This window comes from Ailuropoda melanoleuca, chromosome 19, assembly GCF_002007445.2.
Source record: "Ailuropoda melanoleuca isolate Jingjing chromosome 19, ASM200744v2, whole genome shotgun sequence".
Classification (NCBI taxonomy): domain Eukaryota; kingdom Metazoa; phylum Chordata; class Mammalia; order Carnivora; family Ursidae; genus Ailuropoda; species Ailuropoda melanoleuca.
Genome location: NC_048236.1, coordinates 2440788 through 2462575, shown reverse-complemented (window position 1 = coordinate 2462575; position 21788 = coordinate 2440788). Strand labels below are relative to the sequence as shown.

The 21788-nt window shown below is 57.5% G+C and overlaps 1 protein-coding gene across 1 annotated transcript; it reads right to left on the bottom strand.

Annotated features, from left to right (window-relative positions):
• Positions 1–5779: 5779 nt before the first annotated feature.
• VEGFA (vascular endothelial growth factor A) lies at positions 5780–21202 on the bottom strand (the record flags this gene model as incomplete). The annotated part of the gene is made up of 8 exons (XM_034647953.1): positions 5780–7266; positions 9437–9568; positions 10676–10747; positions 12655–12684; positions 13016–13092; positions 13893–14089; positions 17142–17190; positions 20231–21202. Coding segments are annotated over 8 exons (1551 nt in total), but the record flags the coding sequence as incomplete, so codon positions are not given.
• Positions 21203–21788: the final 586 nt, after the last annotated feature.

Genomic DNA, 21788 nt, shown 5'->3' with positions numbered 1-21788 from the left:
TCAGACTGGGAGCTACCTGAGGGCAGTACTTTACTTCTTTCACTAACAGACTACCACCCCTCCATCCCACCACCACCAATGCCAAATGCAATGTTTTAAAAGCTGTTTCAGAACTCAGGCCTCTTGTCCTGAAGTGACCCAGGCCTAGCCCTCCTCCCCTAGCTAGGTGCCTTGGCCTGATGGGTCCTTTCCCTATGAACTACTGCTCCCCTCCATTCTAGCTCTTCCCCCTTCTGAGTGGCTTCTGTCCCCTCCTCTGCAGATGCTCAAGCCATGCCCTATCTTTGCTTTGCATTTTCCCTTTCCAAGCAGATTATAAATATTTACTGATTCCTTCCCTTCCCTCCCCTATTCCCTGAGTCCTGATGGATGATGGCCTGTGGATGTGGCTGAATTGTCTCTCTCCCAACAATTCTGAAGCCAACCCAGCAGGGCCTCTCAAGGATCACCTCCTCCATCTCCCATCTCTAGGTTGGGGTGTGCTGAACCCACCCCTAGTAAAGGAGAGGTCATTCTATGCCAGGGCACAGCACATACAGCTGGTATTCCATACATGCTGGACGATGGGAGGGAGAAGGGAGGGAAGGGAAGGAAAAGATTCCATTGGCTTTTCCTCCAAATTCCTTGCACTGTTCCCTCTGCCAGTTCTTCTTAACCTCTAGCCTTTCCCCCTCATGCTGTGGATGAGACCCACTTCATCCTGGTGAGACCTCGATAGAACTGACTTGCTTTCCTCATTCCAAAACTTTGGGCAATACTTTGTCCTGCCTTGGGCAGCCCTTGTCCTGAGCCTTCCCACCAGACTTCCCACCCAGACACCTGGTCTCTCAGTCTGATTTATATATGTCCTTCCTTCCTCAAACCTCACTCTACCCTCGAGACCATCACACATACCAGTAAAACACTAGGCGTGGGAAGGGATGAAAGTCCTAGCCCCAAGGAAGTGACCACCTAGTTGGGTGATTTAGTTATGACTGCTAGGTAACCCCCACCCCAAAACTTCATAGCTTGAAAGAGCAATAGTCTGTGTATTTGCTCACAACTGTGTACATTTGGGCAACAAATGGCTTCTCACTCTATGTGCTGTTGGCAAGAGCTGTTCCCCTGGGCCTAGACAATCCAAAATGACCTCGCTCACGTGTCTGGTGTCTCAACCTGGGGTGGCTGGAGCAGCTGGGAGCTCTTCCTGCCTGAGCCTCTCTCTTTCTCTCTGCGTGGCTCTCTCCCCAGCAGGGTAGTTGGACTTCCTCACAACATGGCAGCTGCCTTCCAGGAGGGCAAGATGGAAAACTGCATTGTCCGTTAAGGCCTAGGCCGAGAAGCCCCAGAACAGCTCTTCTGCCACATTCTCTTAGTCAAAGCAAGTCCTATGGCCAACCCAGATTCAGAAGAGGAAACATAGACTCCACTTCTTGAGGAGAGGAGCGGGACGCGTGCACAGAGATGGTTAGAATGGTTGTCAGCCACAGTCGCACACAGGCCACCATAATGGTCCTCACATATGAAACTGATCCAGAATCACCCAGGTCTATAGGGATCTCCCCAGCTTCCTTGCAGGATGTGGAAGAGAGAAGGCTGGCGGGTTTCTCAGAGAAGCAAGTACTCCCAAGGCCTTTGGGGCTACGGCCAGGGTCTGTCACTGCTTCAGGAAAAGGGAAATAGACTCAGGCTGGGCAGATCAGAATTGAGAAGAAATACTGTGTATCTCCAGGGAAAAAAGTGGCCGGGCCAGAGGGGAGGGTGTGAGTCCCACAGAGGGGAGATGAGCTGGGACAGCTTGGCGCTGGGCCTCGCTCCAGGGTGGGGGATGAGCCACTCTTATAAAACTGAAGGATGCAACATTTTCATGTTATCCTTCTTTTCCCCATAGTCTATTTAAAGACTGTTTCTCTCCTCCAAGACTTCGTGTTGCAATTTCTTTCGGGTTTCGGATCTTCCACTGACAAGCCCCAGCCCCTAGAGACATCTCTTGCCTTGCCTTGCCTCACCACAGTTGGGGACTCTGGGTTTCAGCCCTGGGTTTGGCCACCGCCACATCCTCCCCCTGTCCCACTTTTCTTCTGGCTGTTTGTATTCAGTCTAGATGATTCATTTTGACTTGCTGATGCTCTGCCCTAGCCCAGGGCAACCACGGTGTGGTGGACGGAACTAGAGCTGGAGTCAGGAAAGCTAGTTTAAATTCCGGCTTGGGGGGGCCTGGGTGGCACAACGGTTAAGTGCCTGCCTTCGGCTCAGGGCGTGATCCCGGCGTTATGGGATCGAGCCCCACATCAGGCTCTTCGGCTATGAGCCTGCTTCTTCCTCTCCCATCCCCCCTGCTTGTGTTCCCTCTCTAGCTGGCTGTCTCTATCCCTGTCAAATAAATAAATAAAATCTTTAAAACAATAAAAAAATTTTAAAAAATAAATTTTGGCTTGGCCATTTACTGGCGGTGCATGAATTCGGGCACATGATTCACCCTCTCTGAGCCTCCTGCTTCTCGTCGGCCAAGCAGAAATCATGAGCCCCATCTCCAGGGTGGCTAAAAGGAGGAAATGGTGCCTGGCAGTGACCAAGAGGCTTCGGTCCCTAATCCCTACCGCAGACTCTCAGTTCCCTCCTTGCCCAGACCTGTTCAAGTGTCTTCCCCGGTCAGCGAGCCCCTCCACCAACCACCGCTGCCGCTGCCGGCCTCATCCATCTCTACGGCCTGGGGATGGACCCCTCGGTCGCCTTAGCCTCAGTTTCGCAATGTGTCATCTGACAAATGTTAATTAAGCATGTACTATGTTCCGGGCACTGTTCTAGGAGCTGGAGGTACAACACTGAATGAAACAGACAAAAATCTCTGCCCTCCGTGCCTGGGTGGCTCAGTCAGTTAGGTGTCTGCCTTTGGCTCAGGTCACGATCCTGGAGTCCTGGGATCGAGCCCCGCATCGGGCTCCCTGCTCAGCCGGGAGTCTGCTTCTCCCTCTGACCTCCCCCCTCTCATGCTTTCTCTCTCTCAAATAAACCAATACATAAATAATCTTAAAAAAAAATCTCTGCCCTCACGTGTTGCCTGCATTCTAGTGGGGGCAAGGGTAGGGGCGAGAGACAGACAAAAGGGAGAGTAAACTTTAGAGCTACGTGGTCCAAAACAGGAGCCACTAGCCACGCATGTATATCGAGCACTTGAAACGTGGCCATTCCCAAATGAGATGCACGGTGAGAACAAAGCGCACATCAGATTCAAAGATTTCACACCAAAGAAAAGGGAAATCTCTCCTTAATAATTTTTACATTGATTAGATGCTGGAATGATATTTTTAGATACGTTGGGGTTAAGTACAATATAGTATTAAAGTTTTAATTTCCCCTGTTTCTTTTTACCTTTTTGAATCTGGCTTCTAGAAAATTCCAAATTACATGTGCGGCTCACATGGCAGTTCTACTAGACACCACTATTCTAGAGTAGGTGAGACTATGGCACATGTTATGGGGGAAAAGAAGGGGTGATAAAAAGGAGGCTCGAAGTGCAGAGTGAGGAAGGGGTGTCAATTGTAAATGAAGTGGTCAAGGGGGCCTCCCTGAGAGGGTAACAAGACTTGAAGGTAAGAGAGCCCCACGTTGCCACGACTAGGAGAAGAGTGCTCCAGGAAGTGGGGACAGCCAGTGCAAAGGCCCTGAGGTGGGAGAGCGCCCACAGTCTGAGGAACAGAGAGGCCATAGTAGCTGTTGCTGAGTGACCAGGGATGGGGGGGTCAGAAGTCATTAGAGTCAGGGAGGTAGAGATCACCCAGATGGCACAGGGCCTTTTCAGGCCAGCGTATGGACTTTTATTTTGTTCTCTGAGTGAAATAGAGTCTCTGCAGAGTTTTGAGCCGAATGGTGACATGATTTGGCTCACATTTTCACGGGCTTACTCTGGCTGTAGTGTGAGAATCAACTTAAGGGGGGTGGGGGGGTGAAAGAATTGGGAGGCCAGTCCAGAGGCTCCAGCAAATATCCACTTGGGATAACAAGAGCCCCTACCGCATAGGGCTGTGGTGTGGATTCCGTGTTAACGAACGGAAGAGCCGCCAGGTGCAAAGCGCTTACTGGATCAAAAGCTCTGTGGGTCAGGGAACCGGCCTGCCGTCCTCCTCACCGTGTAGCCTGCAGCGGCAGAAATCGCCCCCACCCCCTCAGCCCCTCCTCCTGGAGGGGTGCCACAGCCTCCCTGCCTCCTGCCTGCCACACTGCTGGGGTTCTCCTTTTAAAACCCCTCCATTGCTGCTCATCCCTGACAGGCCAGTGGCTCTTGGCATGGCATCGTAACCTCCCTGCGAGCTAACCCTGCCTCGCCCCTGCCTCCACGCCTCTCCCCTGCCTCACCACTGCCCACAGGAGTCCCCCCTCATACCCTTGCTCATACCACGCCTTCTGTCTGGGATATCTGCTTCCACCGTCCCCCCCTCCCCTCCCTGTTCTATCTTCTCCTGCCCATTCTTCAAGGGGCTACTGAAAGGTAGTGTCAGGAGAAGACTCCCAGACTCTGCCACCCCCGATACATCCCAGATGTACAGATGCCCCCTCACATGTTGTATATCTTTCTATTCATGGATTTACAGTTTCTGGGACTCCTCAGCCAGCCACCTTCACCAGGACCTGGAGGAGTGGACTTGTTTTGTTGTGAGAGCACCCTTAGCCCTAGCGTGGTGGCCGGCCCAATAACTATGGTTCCGTGGATTTGGAAGCACTGCTCATAAATGCCAGAGACCTAGACAGCATCTCCCCTCGCAGGGACCGCAGCAGAGCAGGGCCTACGCAACAAGACAGGGCAGGGAGTCCTCTCAGGGGCCACCAGGGATGCGGGTCCATCTTCCAAGGGCTCAAGGAACTCCAGGACCCACTCTGTAAATTTAATTAAATCCTGGGGGCCCCATGAGCACTGCCTTGCCACTCCCAGCCTGCTTCGGCCAAGGCCCCATAGCCAACCTCAGCCCTCTCCTGGACCCCGGGCAGCAAGCTCAGACACATGGCCAGTTCCTTCCTCGACCAAGGGACCGGGCCTGGATCACGTGATTCCTGAAGGCAGCACTGCTCACTGCAGGCCCTGGCTCCTGTCTAAGGTGCTGTCTCTCTCTCCCCCATTGCAGAGCCCCTCCCCCACCCCCGACATCATGACAGAGGGTGAACGGGGCCCCCCAGGACCCACTCGGCCAGAATGGAAACACTGTAGCCCCCAGCACAAGAAAATGGGCCACCCCATCACCTGCATACCTGGGATCCCTTTCCCAGACCTAAGACAAATACCATTTTCCCCAAGGGAGGAGGGAAAGGGGGCAGGAGGGAGTGGAACAAGGACCCAATGGAGAAGGAGAAACCAGGAGGAGCTTTGAGATCAGAATTAAATTCTTTAATACAAAATGCTTTTTTTAAGATATATCTGTATTTCTTTGTTGTTGTTTAAAAATAAATATGTACTACGGAATATCTCGAAAAACTGTACTAGAGACAAAGATGTGATGTTAATATCTTTTTCCCCCACAATTATTACGGATAAACAGTAGCACCAATAAATAAATGATAACAAATATTAAAATTAAAAAAGGAGAGAGATTTAGTATGTAGAATTCTCTATTTTTTCTTGTTTTGTTTTTACATATAAAAAACAGAATAGCAATGTCTATTTTATCAGAATCACATATATACATAAACATATATATATATATATATATATATATATATATATACACACAAACGCAAGTTGCCAAATATATATATAGTATGTAGATGTATATTGAAACCTTATTTCAAAGGAATGTGTGGTGGGGAGCCAGGGGAAAGGGGAGGGCAGAGCTGAGTGTTAGCAAAATTAAATATCTGTTCAGGACAAGCTAGTGACTGTCACCGATCAGGGGAGCTAGAGATTGGAAACATGAATCTTCAAACACAAAGACCAGTACAAATAAGAGAGCGAGAGAGCAAGAGAGATACATCTCATAAATAGTTGAAATTAAATATTAACCAAGAATACTGAAAAAAACCCTACTCTTTAATTAAATTAACTGTTTTAATTTCTAATTAAAACGGGATATTAAATAAGTACCATATATAAAACACTTTCTCTGCCTCCATGGTGGGCACGTGGATCCTGCCCTGTCTCTCTGTGCCGCGGGAAGGGTCAGGTCTGGGAACAGAGGAGGGTGAACCACTCACACACAGCCAGCCAGGTCTCCTGGGGGGACAGAACTAGTGGTTTCAATGGTCTGAGGACATCAGGCCCTCCTGGGCTGCACCCGGGAAGGGGAACGGGGAGAAGGCCAAGGCGGGAGACCCTTCCTCCACCAATGTCTCTCTTCTTTTCGCCAGGACGTCTGTCGGCGGCGGCACCCTGGGCATCTCGGGAGCGAGCGAAAGAAGAGTAGGTGAAGGCTGCCCTGTCTCCTGAATCTTCCAGGCAGTGCCCCTGGGGGCAGAATGCCCGTGCAGGCTGCGGAGAGGATCCCCAAAGTACAGCAGTGTCCTGAGGCTCCCCAAACTCCGGGTCAGAGCCAGTGTCCTCGTCCCTGTACCTGTCGTCTGTCCATTTGACTCGGGGTAGAGGCTTGGGGCCAGGGCTGGGTTTGTCGGTGTTCCCAAAAGCAGGCCAAATTTGCCCCCTGTGCCCTGGCCACGCACGTTCCTGGGCAGGGAAGGGGACCCTGGCCTTCGTAAGAGGGACCAAAAGATCACGCCAGAGTACCCCCCTCCCATCCTCTTCCCTGTTGGGATCTGGATAGGGACATTCTCCTCCCAACTCAAGTCCACAGCAGTCAAATACATCCAGTGAAGACACCAATAACATTAGCAATGTTAATTTAAAAAAAGAATATATATATTTTATATATATAAAATATATATATTTATTTTTATATATATAATATATATATATATATAAATGTATGTATGTGGGTGGGTGTGTCTAAGGAATCCCAGAAATAAAACTCTCTAATCTTCCGGGCTCGGTGATTTAGCAGCAAGAAAAATAAAATGGCAATCCAATTCCAAGAGGGACCGTGCTTGGTCACCTGCCCGGGAATGCTTCTGCCGGAGTCGCGCCCTCCGGACCCAAAGTGCTCTGCGCAGAGTCTCCTCTTCCTTCATTTCAGGTTTCTGGATTAAGGATTGTTCTGGTGATGGCGATGGTTGGTGTGGTGGTGGTGGCGGCGGCGTGGTTTCTGTAGCGTTCTGAATCAGGCTTTCCTGGTGAGAGGTCTGGTTCCCGAAACCCTGAGGGAGGCTCCTTCTTCCAGCCCGGCTCACCGCCTGGGCTTGTCACATCTGCGGGAGATGCGAAACAGAGGCGGGGGTTAGGGCCAGGCGCGGGGACGCGGTGGTGAGGCAGGCAGCCTCCCCTTCCCGGGAGCCCCGAGTCCTGCTGCAGAGAGGATGGCGAAGCATGGCACTGCCTTGAGGAGCCCAGCACGGGGGGACAGCCAGCCCCTGCCCACGGAGGGGGTCCCCTCGCCAGAGCGGAAGCTGCGTCCAGGACTCCCCTCTGCCCTCCAGAGCTTACGATCTAGTCGAGACAAGACAAGGACACGGGGACACGTCATCAGAGGCAACAAATGAATGCGTGCGTACTCAAGAACAGTTCCTGCTTGACATTTAAGAGCTGATGGTGACCGCAGTTGGACCGAGTTAGTCAGCAAAGGGTGCCTGCAGAGAGAGGCGCTTCGGCTCTGCCTCTGTGGGGCTGGCTTGCGGAGGAGGGTGGCGACAGCACCCTGACCCAGGGCTAGGGCCAGCTGCAAGGGACGGGCTGCTCCCAGGAAAGGGATGGGAAGCCGGCGAGGCCGTGAGGGATGCATGTCCCTTCATCATGCCCTCCCTCCAGGCCTCGGCTACAGGCCTCGTTTCTTCAGCTTGCGGGCCGCAGCGGGCCCCGGGTACCAGGCTGCTGTGCAACTCATGGGGGAGACGATCACTCGCTGTGCCGCTCCTCTCCAAGCAGAGGGGAGCTTTCGTGTCAGGGCCCTGGGACTGATCGCCGTTTCCTTGCTCTACTATGAGAGGTCAGAGCAGGGCCCGCCCTTCTGAGCGCCTAGGAGTGGGCATCCTAAACCTCAATTTGGGGTCTTGAAACTCCCCCATCCAGGGGAGGTCTCTGGAGGTTGGGATCACTTCTATTAGCCCCCAGGTCACCTCATACACCGTATCCCAGACGGTCTTTCTGCAGAATAATCACCACAGAAAGCCTGAGATGATAAAGCCCTGGCCTTCCCTGAAGTCCCTGGGGCATGTGGAGACCCCTCACTGGGCCCTGGAGTTAGGCAGAGCCCCTAGCCTAGCACTCACATATACTTCCTGTCTTCACATACCACCGAGACAGACAGAAGCCCACACCAGGGCCTGGTCCCCAGCATCCCTTGAACATCCACAGCCATAGGAACATGGGGGTGGGAAAGGCAGCCACATTCCAAGGACACTGTTAATGGAGCATCTGGGCTAGCTGGGGGCATCCTGACCCTGCCTAGGAATCCCCATATAAGCCCCCCTCCCTGGGTGAAACTCAGGCTGGCCCCAGAGGGCTCCCAGCCTTTGAGCAAAGGCCAGACTGGTATAAACACCATTCAAGGCATCGAAAAATTGCCAGCCGGCCTGTCACGGTTCTGTGCTCCTGACCTTACCCCCTGAACTCAGTCCTGTATTCGCTTACATAGTTGACACTTTTTAGGTCCCCACTGTGGTCAAAGGACAGAGGTACAAATGCCTGGAGGGTCACCTGGGTGAATAAAAGCCAGGGCCTCCTGTGAGGCATTCCCGACCCACCCATCCTGGAGGCATTAGAAAATACGTGGGCTGTTTGGGGTTGTCACCATAAGTACTGGAGTATTAAAGGTATCTAGTTCCCCCCGAATGTTAAATCTCCCACCCACCCTAAACCAACAGCAGGAGCCCATGCCCTCAGGTACCCCAGTCTAGGAGGGGCTCACCCCCTGCCCCCATGAGAGACACTGAGGGGATGAGAGGCCCAGCAGCAGTGCAGACTTCAGGGGGTGGTGGCAAGGCCCCCAAGAGTGTATGAGCTTCATAGACGGCAGCACCCCCCACACCAAGAAGGGCCCGCCGTATTAGTAGCAAGGTAGTAATAACAACGTCAGGACCGACAGCCACCACAGGACACCGCGGGATCACAGGACACAACACTCAGCCTGCGTCCACACCGTCACATGAAGCCACACCAGGCTACCCCCTCAGGCAGGCAACCAGGACAACCTCTGAACAGGCCCCACCAGGCCCAGCCAGCGCCCGGCGCCCACCGCAGGGGCCTCGCAAGCAGAGAAGGCAGCAGTCAGTCACCAGGCAGGGAGCTAGAAGCCACGCAAGCAGCTGGCCCCTCTCGGATGCGTGTGCGTGAGCTCGCACACGCTCTCGCTCTCTCTCTCTCTGTCTCTCCCCATCTCTGTGTGAAGCCCCTCTCTGACTCGCTCACCCTCTGGGAACCAACCTGCAAGTACGTTCGTTTAACTCAAGCTGCCTCGCCTTGCAACGCGAGTCTGTGTTTTTGCAGGAACATTTACAGGTCTGCGGATCTTGTACAAACAAATGCTTTCTCCGCTCTGAGCAAGGCCCACAGGGACTGCAAAAAGGCAAAAGGAAAGACATCTAAGCTAGAGCGTCAGCAGAGAGAGAGAAAAAAAAAAACCATGCAATACCCCCTAACGGTCGGCAGCTGCACCCCCACCCAGCTCGCCGGGCCCCCTGCCCTTCCATGCCCTGGAAGGGTCCAAGTGCTGCAGCGGAAGACAGAGAGAGCGGCGGGAAGAGGCAGCACTGGCTGGGAAGCCCGCCTGCGGGAAGAGGCAGACACAGATGGGCAGACAGTGCAAGGAGAGGGCCACTGTAAGGGGGTGCTGTCCCGTGGGGACAAGTACAAGTCTTGGGCCACAGGGCCCCAGCGGCTACCACCCCAGAAAGAGCACATCTTGACTCTTCACCTGCTGGGGACAGCGAGCCAGGCCACCCTCCCCCTGTGTCAGGGCCCAGCCCGGGCCCCTCCAGCAAAGGCGGGCTGAAGGAGGGCACCACGGCGGGCCAAGCCCAGAGGCAGTGTCCTCAGCCAAAAGGCCCACCACAGCCTCCAACGCAGAGGAAGAGCCTCCAAACCTACAGGGAGGCTTCTGTGGGTGCCGTGGGTGGGACCAGAGCAGAGGGCTCCCCTCCGGAGGCCCCAGGTCCACAATGAGGGGCTGCCAGAGGGTGCCTGACCCCACCCGGCCTCCTCCTTCAGCTGACAACAGGCTGCCTTGCGTCACTCGCGCCCCTTCCTCGCGCCACGTCTGCCTGCCCCACCAGCCTTAGCTTCCAGACAAGTGCAGAAGCCCTGAGCAGTGGAAACCAGTCGGATGAGCAGGAACCAGAGCCTGGCACCCATGCCGAATGGGCCCGCCACCAGTGCCCAGTGGGTGAGAGAAAGGCGGTGCCCAGCCAAGCCGGAGTCCCCTCCCCGAATCCTCCAGGCCCACTCTGCCCACCCACCCGGCCCGACCCTGGACCGGCCACGCCACCACCGAACCTAGCCACTGGTTGCCAATTAGTGGAGTGAGAGTGAGAGAGAGCCGCTGCAAGGGGAGGGGGAGGAGCTGGGGGGGGGCGGGAGGGGCACGGTGAGGGGGTCCCGCCGGCGGGAGTCTGACTGGGGGCCCGGGGAGGCTCCAGGCAATGAGACAGCGGAGGCACCACGTACACGCTCCAGGGTTTATACCGGGATTTCTTGCGCTTTCTTTTTTGCCCCTTTCCCTTTCCTCCAATTGATTTTCTGGAAAATAAAAAAACAGAGACAGACAAAGAGAGAGCAAGGGGGAAGGGGAGAGGAAAAGAAGCAACCAGGAGGGCAGGGTTCAGGACGCAATCCCTGGAACAAGGCATCGGGAGGCTGGCGGGCTCCAGGAAAGAGCCCGCACACGCACACGCACACGCACATGCACACGCGGGCTGGGGCAGCAGGCGCTCAATGGCTCCTTCTTCTCCCTTCAGCCACCCTGGGGTGGCCAACCCAGCCTCCTGCAATGCTTTGCAAGGGGAGCAGAGGCTGGGTGGAGGACACAGGACCCAAAGGCCTGCGTGCTCGTGGCAGCTCCTGGTCTAGGCAGGGGGCAGAGCCCTGTGGGCAGGCTCTATGGCCAGCGACCCTGGACAAGTCTGACCCTGAAGGTCAGGGTGGGGAGGCGGTTGGCTGTAAAAGGTAGGTCAGAGTTCGGAGAGACCTGACTTGATGGGGGTGGGGGTCGGGGCCCAGGCTGTGCTTCGGGCACCTTCTGCCTTCATTTCCAAGTGCAATAGCAAAGGGGTCCCTCCGGGGGCCCTGCCTCTGCAAATCCCGGTGTGGAAGAGGAGCTATACTGGGAGCTGGCGCAGACCCAGCGGCGGCACATGAAAGGCGCCAGCCTGCCCAGCCATAACCTGGGCCGAGAGGCGGGGATGGATGTCCTCAGAGCCCCAGGCAGGCGGTAGGGTGGGGTGGGAGTTAGGGAGGCATGGGAGGAGGGGCCTGGGCGTTACTTGGCAGGAAGTTCTCTCCCCAGCCTGTCAAAGCCTGCTACACCATCTCACCAGACTCTCTTCCGAGCCCAGGCGAGCCCCCCACTCTCCCTGTGGGCAAAGCAGACATTTGGGAAACGGGCAAGGGGGGCAGGCTGAAGCCTGTTCCCCTCAAGGGAACCAGCACTCTCCACACCTGCCAGGCCAGAGGATGCCCAGGATGTCTGCCACGGGGGAAGAAATGAGGGGGAAGGGACTGAGGAGAGGGGCAAGACTGCTCCCCTAGGAGAAAGCACTGGGAAGAAGGAAGGTCACACACACAAATACACTCTCTCTCTCTCTCTCTCTCTCTGAGCCCACTCTCCCAAATCACTGCTCTGGGAGCCACAGAAATCCTGGAAGCTGGGGACTTAGGGAAGAGACAAGAGGTTGAGGCCTCGGAGCTTCTGTGTCCCCAGAGCTTTGGGGGCAGACGGGATGGTGAGGGAGGGGAGGGGAGGGAAGGACACAGGTGCTCTCTCTCATTCTCTTTCCCTGCAGGCTTGTCCCCTTTGCTTACCGGGTCTTGAAGGCTCACTGCCCCCAGACTGTGCCCCTGGCTCCATCCTGACCCAACCCTCCGCACTGAGCAACTAGAAGCCTCAGAAAATGACCACCAGTCGATTCATTTCTGCCTGGCCAGGGAGGGCTGAGAGGCTCTGGCCCGCCTCACTCCTGCAGGAGGGCATCACCAAGAAAACATCTCAGCCGGCCCCCAAGTCCAATCGCACCACCACAGCAACCACCTGAGAGACCGTCTCCCCTGACACACAAAGGCTGGCCTCTCTGCCACCCACTCCCTCTCCCTGCTATGGGGGGTGGGAGACTGGAGCAAGCGGGGAGCTGGTGTCCACGTGGCCCCCCAGCGCACCCAAACTGCAAGACCCGGCCAGGAATGACCTGGAGACCTGGAACACATGGTCTCTCCCACAGGAAGCTCCAGACTCCAGCCTGGGGTTTTGCCCCTAATTCTAGAGCCAGAATCCTCGAGTTGGCTCCATCCCCCTACTGCCACCACAAGTCTTTGTGAGGCCAACTCCCTGACCCAGTAAAGCCATCAGATCCCCTGACAAGAGGAAGCCAAGAGCCCCAAACCAAGATAACCAGCCAAGGAGAGGGAGAGGAGCTAAAGTCATGGCCACTTACTTTTCTTGCCTTGCTCTATCTTTCTTTGGTCTGCAACGGGCAGAGAAAGAGAAAAAGAACAAAACAGGAGTTCAGACGGTGATGCTAACAACAAGGGCAGTAACATACCATTTATGGCACATCAATGCAGTGTTTAATCCCTTTACGTAAAATAACTCACTTAATCCTTCTAACAACGCTATGAGAGACAGCCTATCATCGTGCCCATTTGACAGACGTAGAAATTGAGGCACGGTGAAGTAAAATTTAAATGCCCAAAGGTTCCACAGCTGGAAGGTAGAAATGGCTAACGAGTGGAACACGCTTAACCCTCCCGCCGTCCGCTGAACAGACGAATCCAAATCCGTGACTCCGTCCTCACCTGCATTCACATTTGCTATGCTGTAGGAAGCTCATCTCCCCGATGTGCTGGCCTTGATGAGGTTTGATCCGCATAATCTAGAGGGAAAGGAAGCAGATCACAGAGGTTAGTGACCCAGCCAGCCATACCCAGATGGGACACCCCATGGCTCTTGCCACTCAGCACCCAGGGGTTCTACAGAGCAGGGGTGGGGGGTAGAGGGAGGAGGGACCAGGGGCTCTACCAGAAAGAGCCTCAGGCCCACCCCAAATCCCCCAACCCTGCTGACCTCAAGGAGCCCCCGCTCTTCTTGAGGGCAGGCACGGCTGCATGGGTTGGCCAGGCTGGGAATTCGGGTCCTGGGTTCTTGCCGGTCCCCATCCCTCCCCTCCTGTTATCCCCTCTAGGCCTCACCCTGACCCCTAGTCGCTACCCAAGAGCCACCTTCCCTGGGATCACGGAGCTCCCTCCCGCCCTGTCTAGGCTGAGATGTGCCCCTGTCACCGGGCAGCACCAAATGACTGCCTTTTAACACTCCATGCACCAGGCTCAGCCAGCACCCCAAACAGAGCCCCCAAGGAGGAAGGGCCCTCTTCCTCCAAGACGGGAAGAGAGGGGCTCCTGTCACAGGTGTCAGCCCCTCCTGAGCCCAGGGGCAAAGGTCAGGGAAAAGGAGGAGGCAGCAGGGACCTCCAGACCAGGAAATGCAGGCATCTTTTTCTCCAAAGGGGGCAAGACTCCCCACAACTCCCCCTGACCGACTCAGGGGCAGGAGCTGAGCAAGGCCAGTGTGGCTCCTCCTCTCACGAGTTGCCCAGGAAAGGGCCGGGAGCACCTATTCCCAAAGTCTAACCCCACTTCCACCCCACCCCCGCCCCCGCCCCCCTCAGATGCCCACCTGCATGGTGATGTTGAACTCCTCGGTGGGCACGCACTCCAGGCCCTCGTCATTACAACAGCCCGCACACCGCATCAGGGGCACGCAGGACGGCTTGAAGATGTACTCGACCTCGTCGGGGTACTCCTGGAGGATGTCCACCAGGGTCTCGATGGGACGGCAGTAGCTGCGCTGGTAGACGTCCATGAACTTCACCACTGCAGGGACGGGGTGACACGTAAGCCCAGCCCATCACGCAAGAGACGTCTGGCCCCTAACTCCACCGAACTTTAGATGGCAACCCCTGTGAGAGGTACCCATACTGGGCCGGTCCTGCCCAAGCTCTAGCTTAAGTCCCTCCAGCTGTGGCCGACATCCTCCCCAGAGCTTTCCACCATGGGCACTGATGAAGGTCTGGGTTTGTTCCAAAGATCACACGAGGCTGTCGGGCTCCGAGGGAGATGGGCTGCCACATCTGATCCCGCTGCCTTGCCACGACCGCTGAGCCAACTCTGGGTCAACCTTGATGCCAGGGCCCAGTTTGAGGAGGAGTATACTTGTCAGGGGGTGATCTAAGTTGCCCGTGAAAGGAGGAAGAGCCAGCTTGGCAAACCTGCTCCCCGTTTCCCTATGCCCTCTGCCGCACCACACACCACATCAACCACCATTGGATGAGGACTTATTGTATGCTGGGAATTTGCATGGCCAGTAATTCCCCCCACGTGACATTACGAGGTTCCAATAGGAACCCCATTTTACAAAGGGAGAATGGGAGGTTCAGAGACGCTGAGGAACTTACCCCGGGCCCAGACTTTCATTAAGTGGTACAGTTAAAATCAGCTCTCACATCAAAGCCTTCTCAAGCCAAATCATGCGGAAGTATTGGGGGGGCACTTTGCCACCTGCCGGACCCCTCCCCAGACACAGGCTGGGGAGGCGGCGAACATCAGCCCAGGGGCCAGGCCTGCCTGGAATCAGCAGGTGGCAGTGGGTGGGCACACGAGGCAGGCCCTGCCAGCCACCGATAACCCCGCCCAAGAGGGCAAACTGCTTGCATCATGGAAAAAACGGTGCTACCACTGCAGCCATGGAGCATTTCTAGAAGCTGCTCTGGAGGGAGAGCAGGGTAAAGACAGCTTCCCAGGCTGGCCGTGGAGCCTGCGGTGCACTGGAGCGTGGAGGGGTAATTCTAGGCCACAGGGGCGGGGCCCTTGAGAACAGACACACTCAGGACCCGGAATGATGACCCCAAATTGTGGCCCAGCCCGCCACTCTCCATCACACACACACACCACTACCACATGGTAATCCTCTCCCTGAAATGTCTTTCCCCCACCTAGAAGGAGGAAGCACCATCCAGTCCGCGAAGAGGTCCGGGCTCTGGCCAGGACTTGGTGTGACCTTGGCCCAGTCCCTCCCCTCTCTGGGCCTCAGACTGCACATCTGTATAAGTGGGTTGGGTGGATCTCTAAAGACCCTGAAACTGAGACTGAAAAGTGGGGTTTTGTCTCCCGCTTCCGGCCCCGAGAACAAGCCCTCCTTCTCAGCGCAGGTAACACAAGGTCCCAAACCTCACCAAGGCGTCCAAAGTAAAGGAAGATGAGCCTGGGGCGGGGGGAGGGTTGAGGAGAATTTGGGGAGCTGAGGGGAAGGGAGGGGAAGGCCATAGGTGTGAAAACAGCTAGGGCGTGGGTGGGGGCTCCCAAGCCAGTCCCTGGCCTGGTCTGAGATCTACTTCCCCTATGCAGACAACAGGCACAGAATTCTCCGCCACCTTCAAAAGGGTTAAGGTGATGCACCGTCAAAAAGAGCATAAATGAGAGCCAGGATCTGAAGAAGCCCTTTTTAAGCCAAGTCTATTATCAAAGAAGATNGAAGAAGGTGACTAATGAAGAATTCTTGACCTGACACTGTCAGGAAACCAGGACAGGAAAGCGGAAAGGTCTGGTCTGGGCTATGGCAGTTGGTAGCTGAGGGTAAAAAGACACAGACTAGGAATTCCTTGGGAAAGCTCCCTGGAATTCCCAAGGGCCACAGGAGGGAGGTCCAGGGAGCAACTTCTCCCATACCCCTCGTACCCCAGCCACTGCCCCCAAGGAAACCTGGCCTGCTTTTGCCCGGCCCAGGGACATATGTCGACTCCCACAACAAGCTTTCTTGCTTTCCCTTATTCCTTGAAGACAATCTTTTCCCCCAGCAAACAAAGACCATTTGTCTTGGCTCTCCCAGACCCCAGAGACCACCAGGAGGCTGATGGGGGGGGGGTGCACACTGGGATCCAGGAGCCTCTGAGCGACACAGGCTGTGAAGTGGCCCAGGTCCCAGGCCAAGGAAAGAGCTCCTGAGTGAAGAGGGAGGCAGAACGAGCTGGGCATCACCACTGGCCCAGGGAATGCAAACACCACCCCTGGCCACCACCCTGGGCCACAGTGGGTTTGGGTCTGGCAAACTCGCCTGGAGGAAGACCCCAGGGCCTTCCCTCCTCAGAGGTGGGGAGCTGGGGGAGTGGCATGGGGCACCCCTCTCGCTCGGTTGGAGCAGCATTCAGTGTGGGGGGAGAGCCAGGGTTTCCCTAGAGAAATGGGAGGATCCCGTTTCCAAACCACAGAGGAACAAAAGGCAGGCTGACTCTCTTAGTTGGGCAGGGGGCGGGGCACCTGGGAGCTTCAGCCAGCCCTCTGCTGGCCCAGGAGGGAAGTTCACAGCACCCAGACCTATCCCACCCGGAGGGCAGAGGAAGACTGCAGAGCCTTCTCTCCACCCCCAAAGGAATACAGGCAGTGGAGATGGGGTCTCAGGAGGTTAGGCCCTCTGCACCTCCAGCTCCCGTACAGCCAGACTGCTGGACGGTCAGGGGCACAGCCCCCTCCATGCAGACCCCACAAGTGTGACACAGCTGGGTTGGATGTGACATGGACTCTCCACCCTCCCCTGGGGGCAGATGGGACAAAGGACACCTCCCTGACACCTGGGATCTTTGAACACTGTCTTCCTGGCCTGTGCTCAGGGCTCCCTCTTCCAAATAAAATTTTACTGGAAAGAGCAGAAGGAAAAGGCAACAAGTTCTATTTCTAGCAGAGGCCTGAGTAGGAAAGAGGGTCCTCCAGAATGAAGGGTGACTCTCATGGTGCTCCCCTCTTCCCTTTTGAGCCCCATTCCTGCACCCCTTCTCCCCTCCCCCACCACCACAGACCTGAAAAAAAGGAATCAGGCCTCCCCACCCATCCCCTGGGGAGATGGGGTACCCTTCCAAGGGCCAGAGGGACTCACCTTCGTGGGGTTTGTGCTCTCCTTCTGCCATGGGTGCAGCCTGGGACCACTGAGGACAAAACAAAGAAAAAGGCATGGGCATAAGCAGGGATGCAGAGGCCAGCCACCCGCCTGACCGGCAGCCTCTGGCTTCTCTGGAGGCTTCTGAGTGGAACAAGGCACCTGCCCGGCTCCCCACAGCAGAGAGCATGCCCAGCACCCCCGCGCTGCTCCAATTGTGAAGGAAGAGAGAGACTGAGCACATGGGGGGGGGTGGAGAACTGAAAACACAGGAGGAAAATACCAGAACGCTGTGCTGTCTGGTCCCCGCCCCTTCCCCACATTTCCCTCCCTGCCCCTCACTGGCCCATTGCTGAGTTCAGTGAATTTTCTCAACCCCCTGACTCCCTGGTCCAAAGCTACCGGTAAGTAGTAAGGTCAAATAGGAGGACAAATTTGGACTGGGGCAGGAAGGAAGGACTGGGGGCGAGAAAAACAACATGGTGACCTTCTCCTGCTGACATGACAAATACCAGGGTGAGCTGGTGGTGCTGGGGAAGGAGGGGGGTGCAGAGGAACGAAGGGCACCAACCACCCTCCCCCCCCAAACTCCTCCGTTCTTGGGAATATTCAGCAAACACCCTCAGGTATATTCAGCATGCCCACAGGTTGCCTAGAAGGGGGAAACAAGGGAGGAAACCCTGGGGGAGGGGAGAGCCCCATTTCTCCCAGCACACAGACCTCCCGGGAGCCTGGATGTATCTCCTAAGCCCCGAGCCTCACACTTCCACCTTGTTTCCTGGTTTCTTCTCCCTCCCGGACTGGGGGGTGGGGGTGCCAAGTCCCTCTCACCTAGCTGGGCACTTTTCCTCAAATGCAACCAGGAAAGCCTTTATGCCTTAGCACTGCCCAGCCCCTAGGGGGCCCCCTGCACTACCCAGGCCTGAGGCCTCCCCTAGCCCTCGCCATCCCTCCCCACCCCCACCAGATCATTCCTCCCCTCCCCAGAAGCTGTGAAGGTCAACATGCCCAACCATGTGGGCCTGACAGCTCCAAGCAGGCAAAGGCTTCTCCCAGCCCTTCCAGAGGGCCTTCAGTTCTCGCCAGCTGCCCACCCTGCCTGCCCTTCTTTGGGGGCACATCCTGAGCAGCAGAGCTGTACTCCAGCCCGTGGAACTGCAGACCCCATTGACAATGTCTGGCTGGCTGGCTCCTTCCCACACACCCCCAGTGCACTCCGGTCCCCGAGCCTTGCCCCTAGGGCCAAGGTCAGATAACAGTTTCCAGGATCCCAGCTGGGCAGCCTCCCACAGCAGCTCCCTCAGGGACCCCCCGGGGTCTCCACCTTAGCCCCTGGCCCATCTCCACCATACCCCCTGGTTTCCTTCTGCCAACATTCTCCCTGTGCCCTCCACTCCTCATGGGCCCCAACAAGGAAGGGGGACAGAAATTTAACCCCCTCCAAGGCCAGGGGGCACTGGGAAGGGCTGTTCTGGGCAGGGAGGGGCCAGGTGCCCTTCTCTGGGGGCCTCTGAAGGTCATGCTGTGGCCAGGCGGCCACTCCTCCCCCTCCCCCCCCCAACTTGGAGGCCTGGAGCCAAGGCCTTTGTGCCAGGGTCTGAGGCACCCAGGGTGGCAGCAGGGACCCCAGCCCATTTCTTTCCTTCTGCCCCTCTCCAAGAGGAGACTCTGTGACTGACGGAAGGTGTAAGGGAAGAGGGTAAAGGACACCCTAGGTGGCTTTGAGAAGCAAGTTGGGTGGGCAAGTTGTGGAGTTCCAAAAAACCACCTGCTCTTGCTCCAACACCCCATTTCACCAGGACAAAGTGTGTTTGCAATGCTGGCAGGAGCTCCTTCCAAAGGTTGGGGGGGGGGGAAGCTGGTCCCACAATGCCCACGTCACAGCAAATTTTAAGCCATTTTTCCAAAAAAGTGTAAAGTGGAGTAATGACACTCTTCATTCCTCCCTTAGCCCACCCCCATAAAAGCTAAAGCACGGCTCCGAAGTGGGGGGGAGGGGAGCAAAGCAGACTGTCACCAAGTGGGGACTTTAGGTAGTCTGACAAAGCACCAGAGTAGGCCCCTGCACCCTGACCTCTGATAGCGATCATCCTTTCCCTGGCCTCTGGGGTCGGAGAGGGGTTATACGGGTCTTCTCAGCTGCGGGAAGTAAAAAATAGAAAGGTGGCAGGGGCCTCTCTCCACGTCAGGGAGGAAATGGGGAAGGGGCGTCAAGAAATCCCTCCCAGCACAGGAAGGTGGGCTGGGGACGGTGGGGAGAGGTGTGGGGTGGTTCTCCTGGTCCTCCGGCTAGGGATACCTCGAGAGGTCACCTTCCCGCGGAGGGCCGGCGGGGGGAAGGGCGCCGCTCACCGCCCGGGGCTCCCCGCTCGGGGCCGCCGAGGCTCCGGGAACACGCGGCCGGCCAGGCCCGGGCTGATGTAATCGGCTCCGCGCCGCGCGCGCCCGGCCGGGGCGGGGGAGGGCGGGCACCGAGCGGGACGCGAGCGGGGACGGGCGGGGCTGCCTCCGCGCAGGTGGCCCGGCGGAGACCGGGGGTCCCCTCGGCAATCCACCCCGAAACTTTTCTCAAACTCGTAGCGAGGGCCTAAGGGATCGAGCGGCAGTGACAGCAAGCCCCCGCACTCGTCCGCGCCCTGCCCCCTCCACGCTCTCTGCCCTCCCTCGGTCCAAGGTCCGGGCACCCCCCTGCCCACTGGGCTCCGGCTCCCGCCCCCGCTGCCCGGACTTCCAGTCCGTCCGGGACCAGCGGCCAGGAGCAAACTTCAGCCGCCCGCGGCAGCGCAAGCCCAGCCCCCTCGGCCTCCTCCTCCGGCTCCCGCCCTCCGCTGGTCGGCCCAGATCGTACGTGCGGTGACTCTGGTGGGTGGGCAGGGCCCGCGTGGGCGGTGAGATTCTATCCGGGTGCCCTCCCACCTAGCGCGCGCCCCCTCCCCCTACATGTACGAGGATCGAGGGGGAAGCCGCGCGCCCGGTGCCCAAGGACCCGCGTGGGGTACGGAGCCCCCACGCGCGCGCTCGCACGCACGTCCCCAGCCGGGAGAGGCGCTCGCAGTGGCCCGCGACGCCTGGTGGGCACGGCCGCTTACCTTGGCATGGTGGAGGTAGAGCAGCAAGGCAAGGCTCCAATGCACCCAAGAGAGCAGAAAGTTCATGGTTTCGGAGGCCCGGCCGGAGCCGGCGCGGCTCGCGCTCCCTCTCCGGCTCGGACTGCGGGGCGGCCCGCTCTCTTCGGCGCCTAGGCTGTCTCCTCTTCCTCCTGGAGCCGAGGCCCGGGCCAGGGCCTGGGGCGCGCGCGCGGCTGGAGCACTGTCTGCGCACACAGCCGCCTCACCCGTCCATGAGCCCGGCTTCCGAGCGCCGAGTCGCCACCGCGGCCCCCTCTCCTCTTCCTTCTCTTCTTCCTCCTCCCCCTCCTCCGACTGCGGCTCCTCCCGGCCCGAGCTAGCACTTCTCCCGGTTCCGCTCGGCTCGGCTGCCCCGGCGCGGACCACGGCTCCTCCGGAGCGGGAACAACCCAGAAGTTGGACGAAAAGTTTCACTGCAACGCCGCGAGCCCCGACCCCCTCCACTCCGCCTGCAGGCGCGGGCTCCGGCTCTTGCCCGCGGCTCGCCGCCGCGTCCACCCTCGGCCGCCGGCCGGGGAGGAGGTGGGCACTGGGGCGGGGGGCGGTGTCTGTCTGTCTGTCCGTCAGCGCTGCTGGTCCGCTGCGGGATCCCGAGGGGGAGGGCTCACGCCGCGCTCTGGCGGTCACCCCCAAAAGCAGGTCACTCACTTTGCCCCTGTCCCTGTCGTTGCTCGCTCGCCCGCGCGCGCTCTCTGACCCCGTCTCTCTCTCTCTTCCTCGACTTCTCTCTGGAGCTCTTGCTACCTCTTTCTTCTCTCTGCTGGTTTCCAAAATCCGAAGTGATTTGGGGAAGTAAAGGAGCAATCTCCCCAAACGGTCGGCCCGATTTAAGCGGGGAACGGGAAGCAAAAAATAAATTAAAACGGGAAAGAATGTGGATTTTAAAATTGCTGAAGAAAAAAAGGAGGAGGGTAAACCCTGGATAAATGAATATCAAATTCCAGTGCGGAGCCCCCTGGCTGGTGACCCCGCCGGTTCGACCGCCTCGCCGCTGCGCCTCCCGACCCAGCGCCGCTGCCGCCGGTTGCACTCGCCCCCCGCGCCGCGGCCTCCTCGCAGCCCGGCTGCCCCAAGCCTCTGCGCTCCTTACCACTAGCGGCCGCTTAAAATAAGGGAGGCCCCGCCCTTTGGCACGCCCTGGGGGCGGGGACAGGCCCAGTCGCAGCGCCTCTCCGACTTCCCCGCGCGCCCCTCGGGCCTTCCCCTGGGACGTGTAGCAAAGCCTAACCCCCCCCTCCCCAGTCAAGGAGAAGCTTGACTCCCCCCTCACCAGGTTCACAGCCTGAAAATTGCCCATCCGCCCCCCTTTGCCCAGACACACACACACGCCCGCGCTGTATTGGGGGGAAGGGTACAGGAAAGTGAGGTTATGTGCGGACAGGGCTCGAAAGCTATTCCTTCTTTACTGGGAATATTGCGGGGGGGGGGGTCTGGGTGGGCAGGGAGTCAGACAGGGACGGGTGGGGAGAAGGACCGACAGATCTATTGGAATCCTGGCGTGACCCCTGGCCTTCTCCCC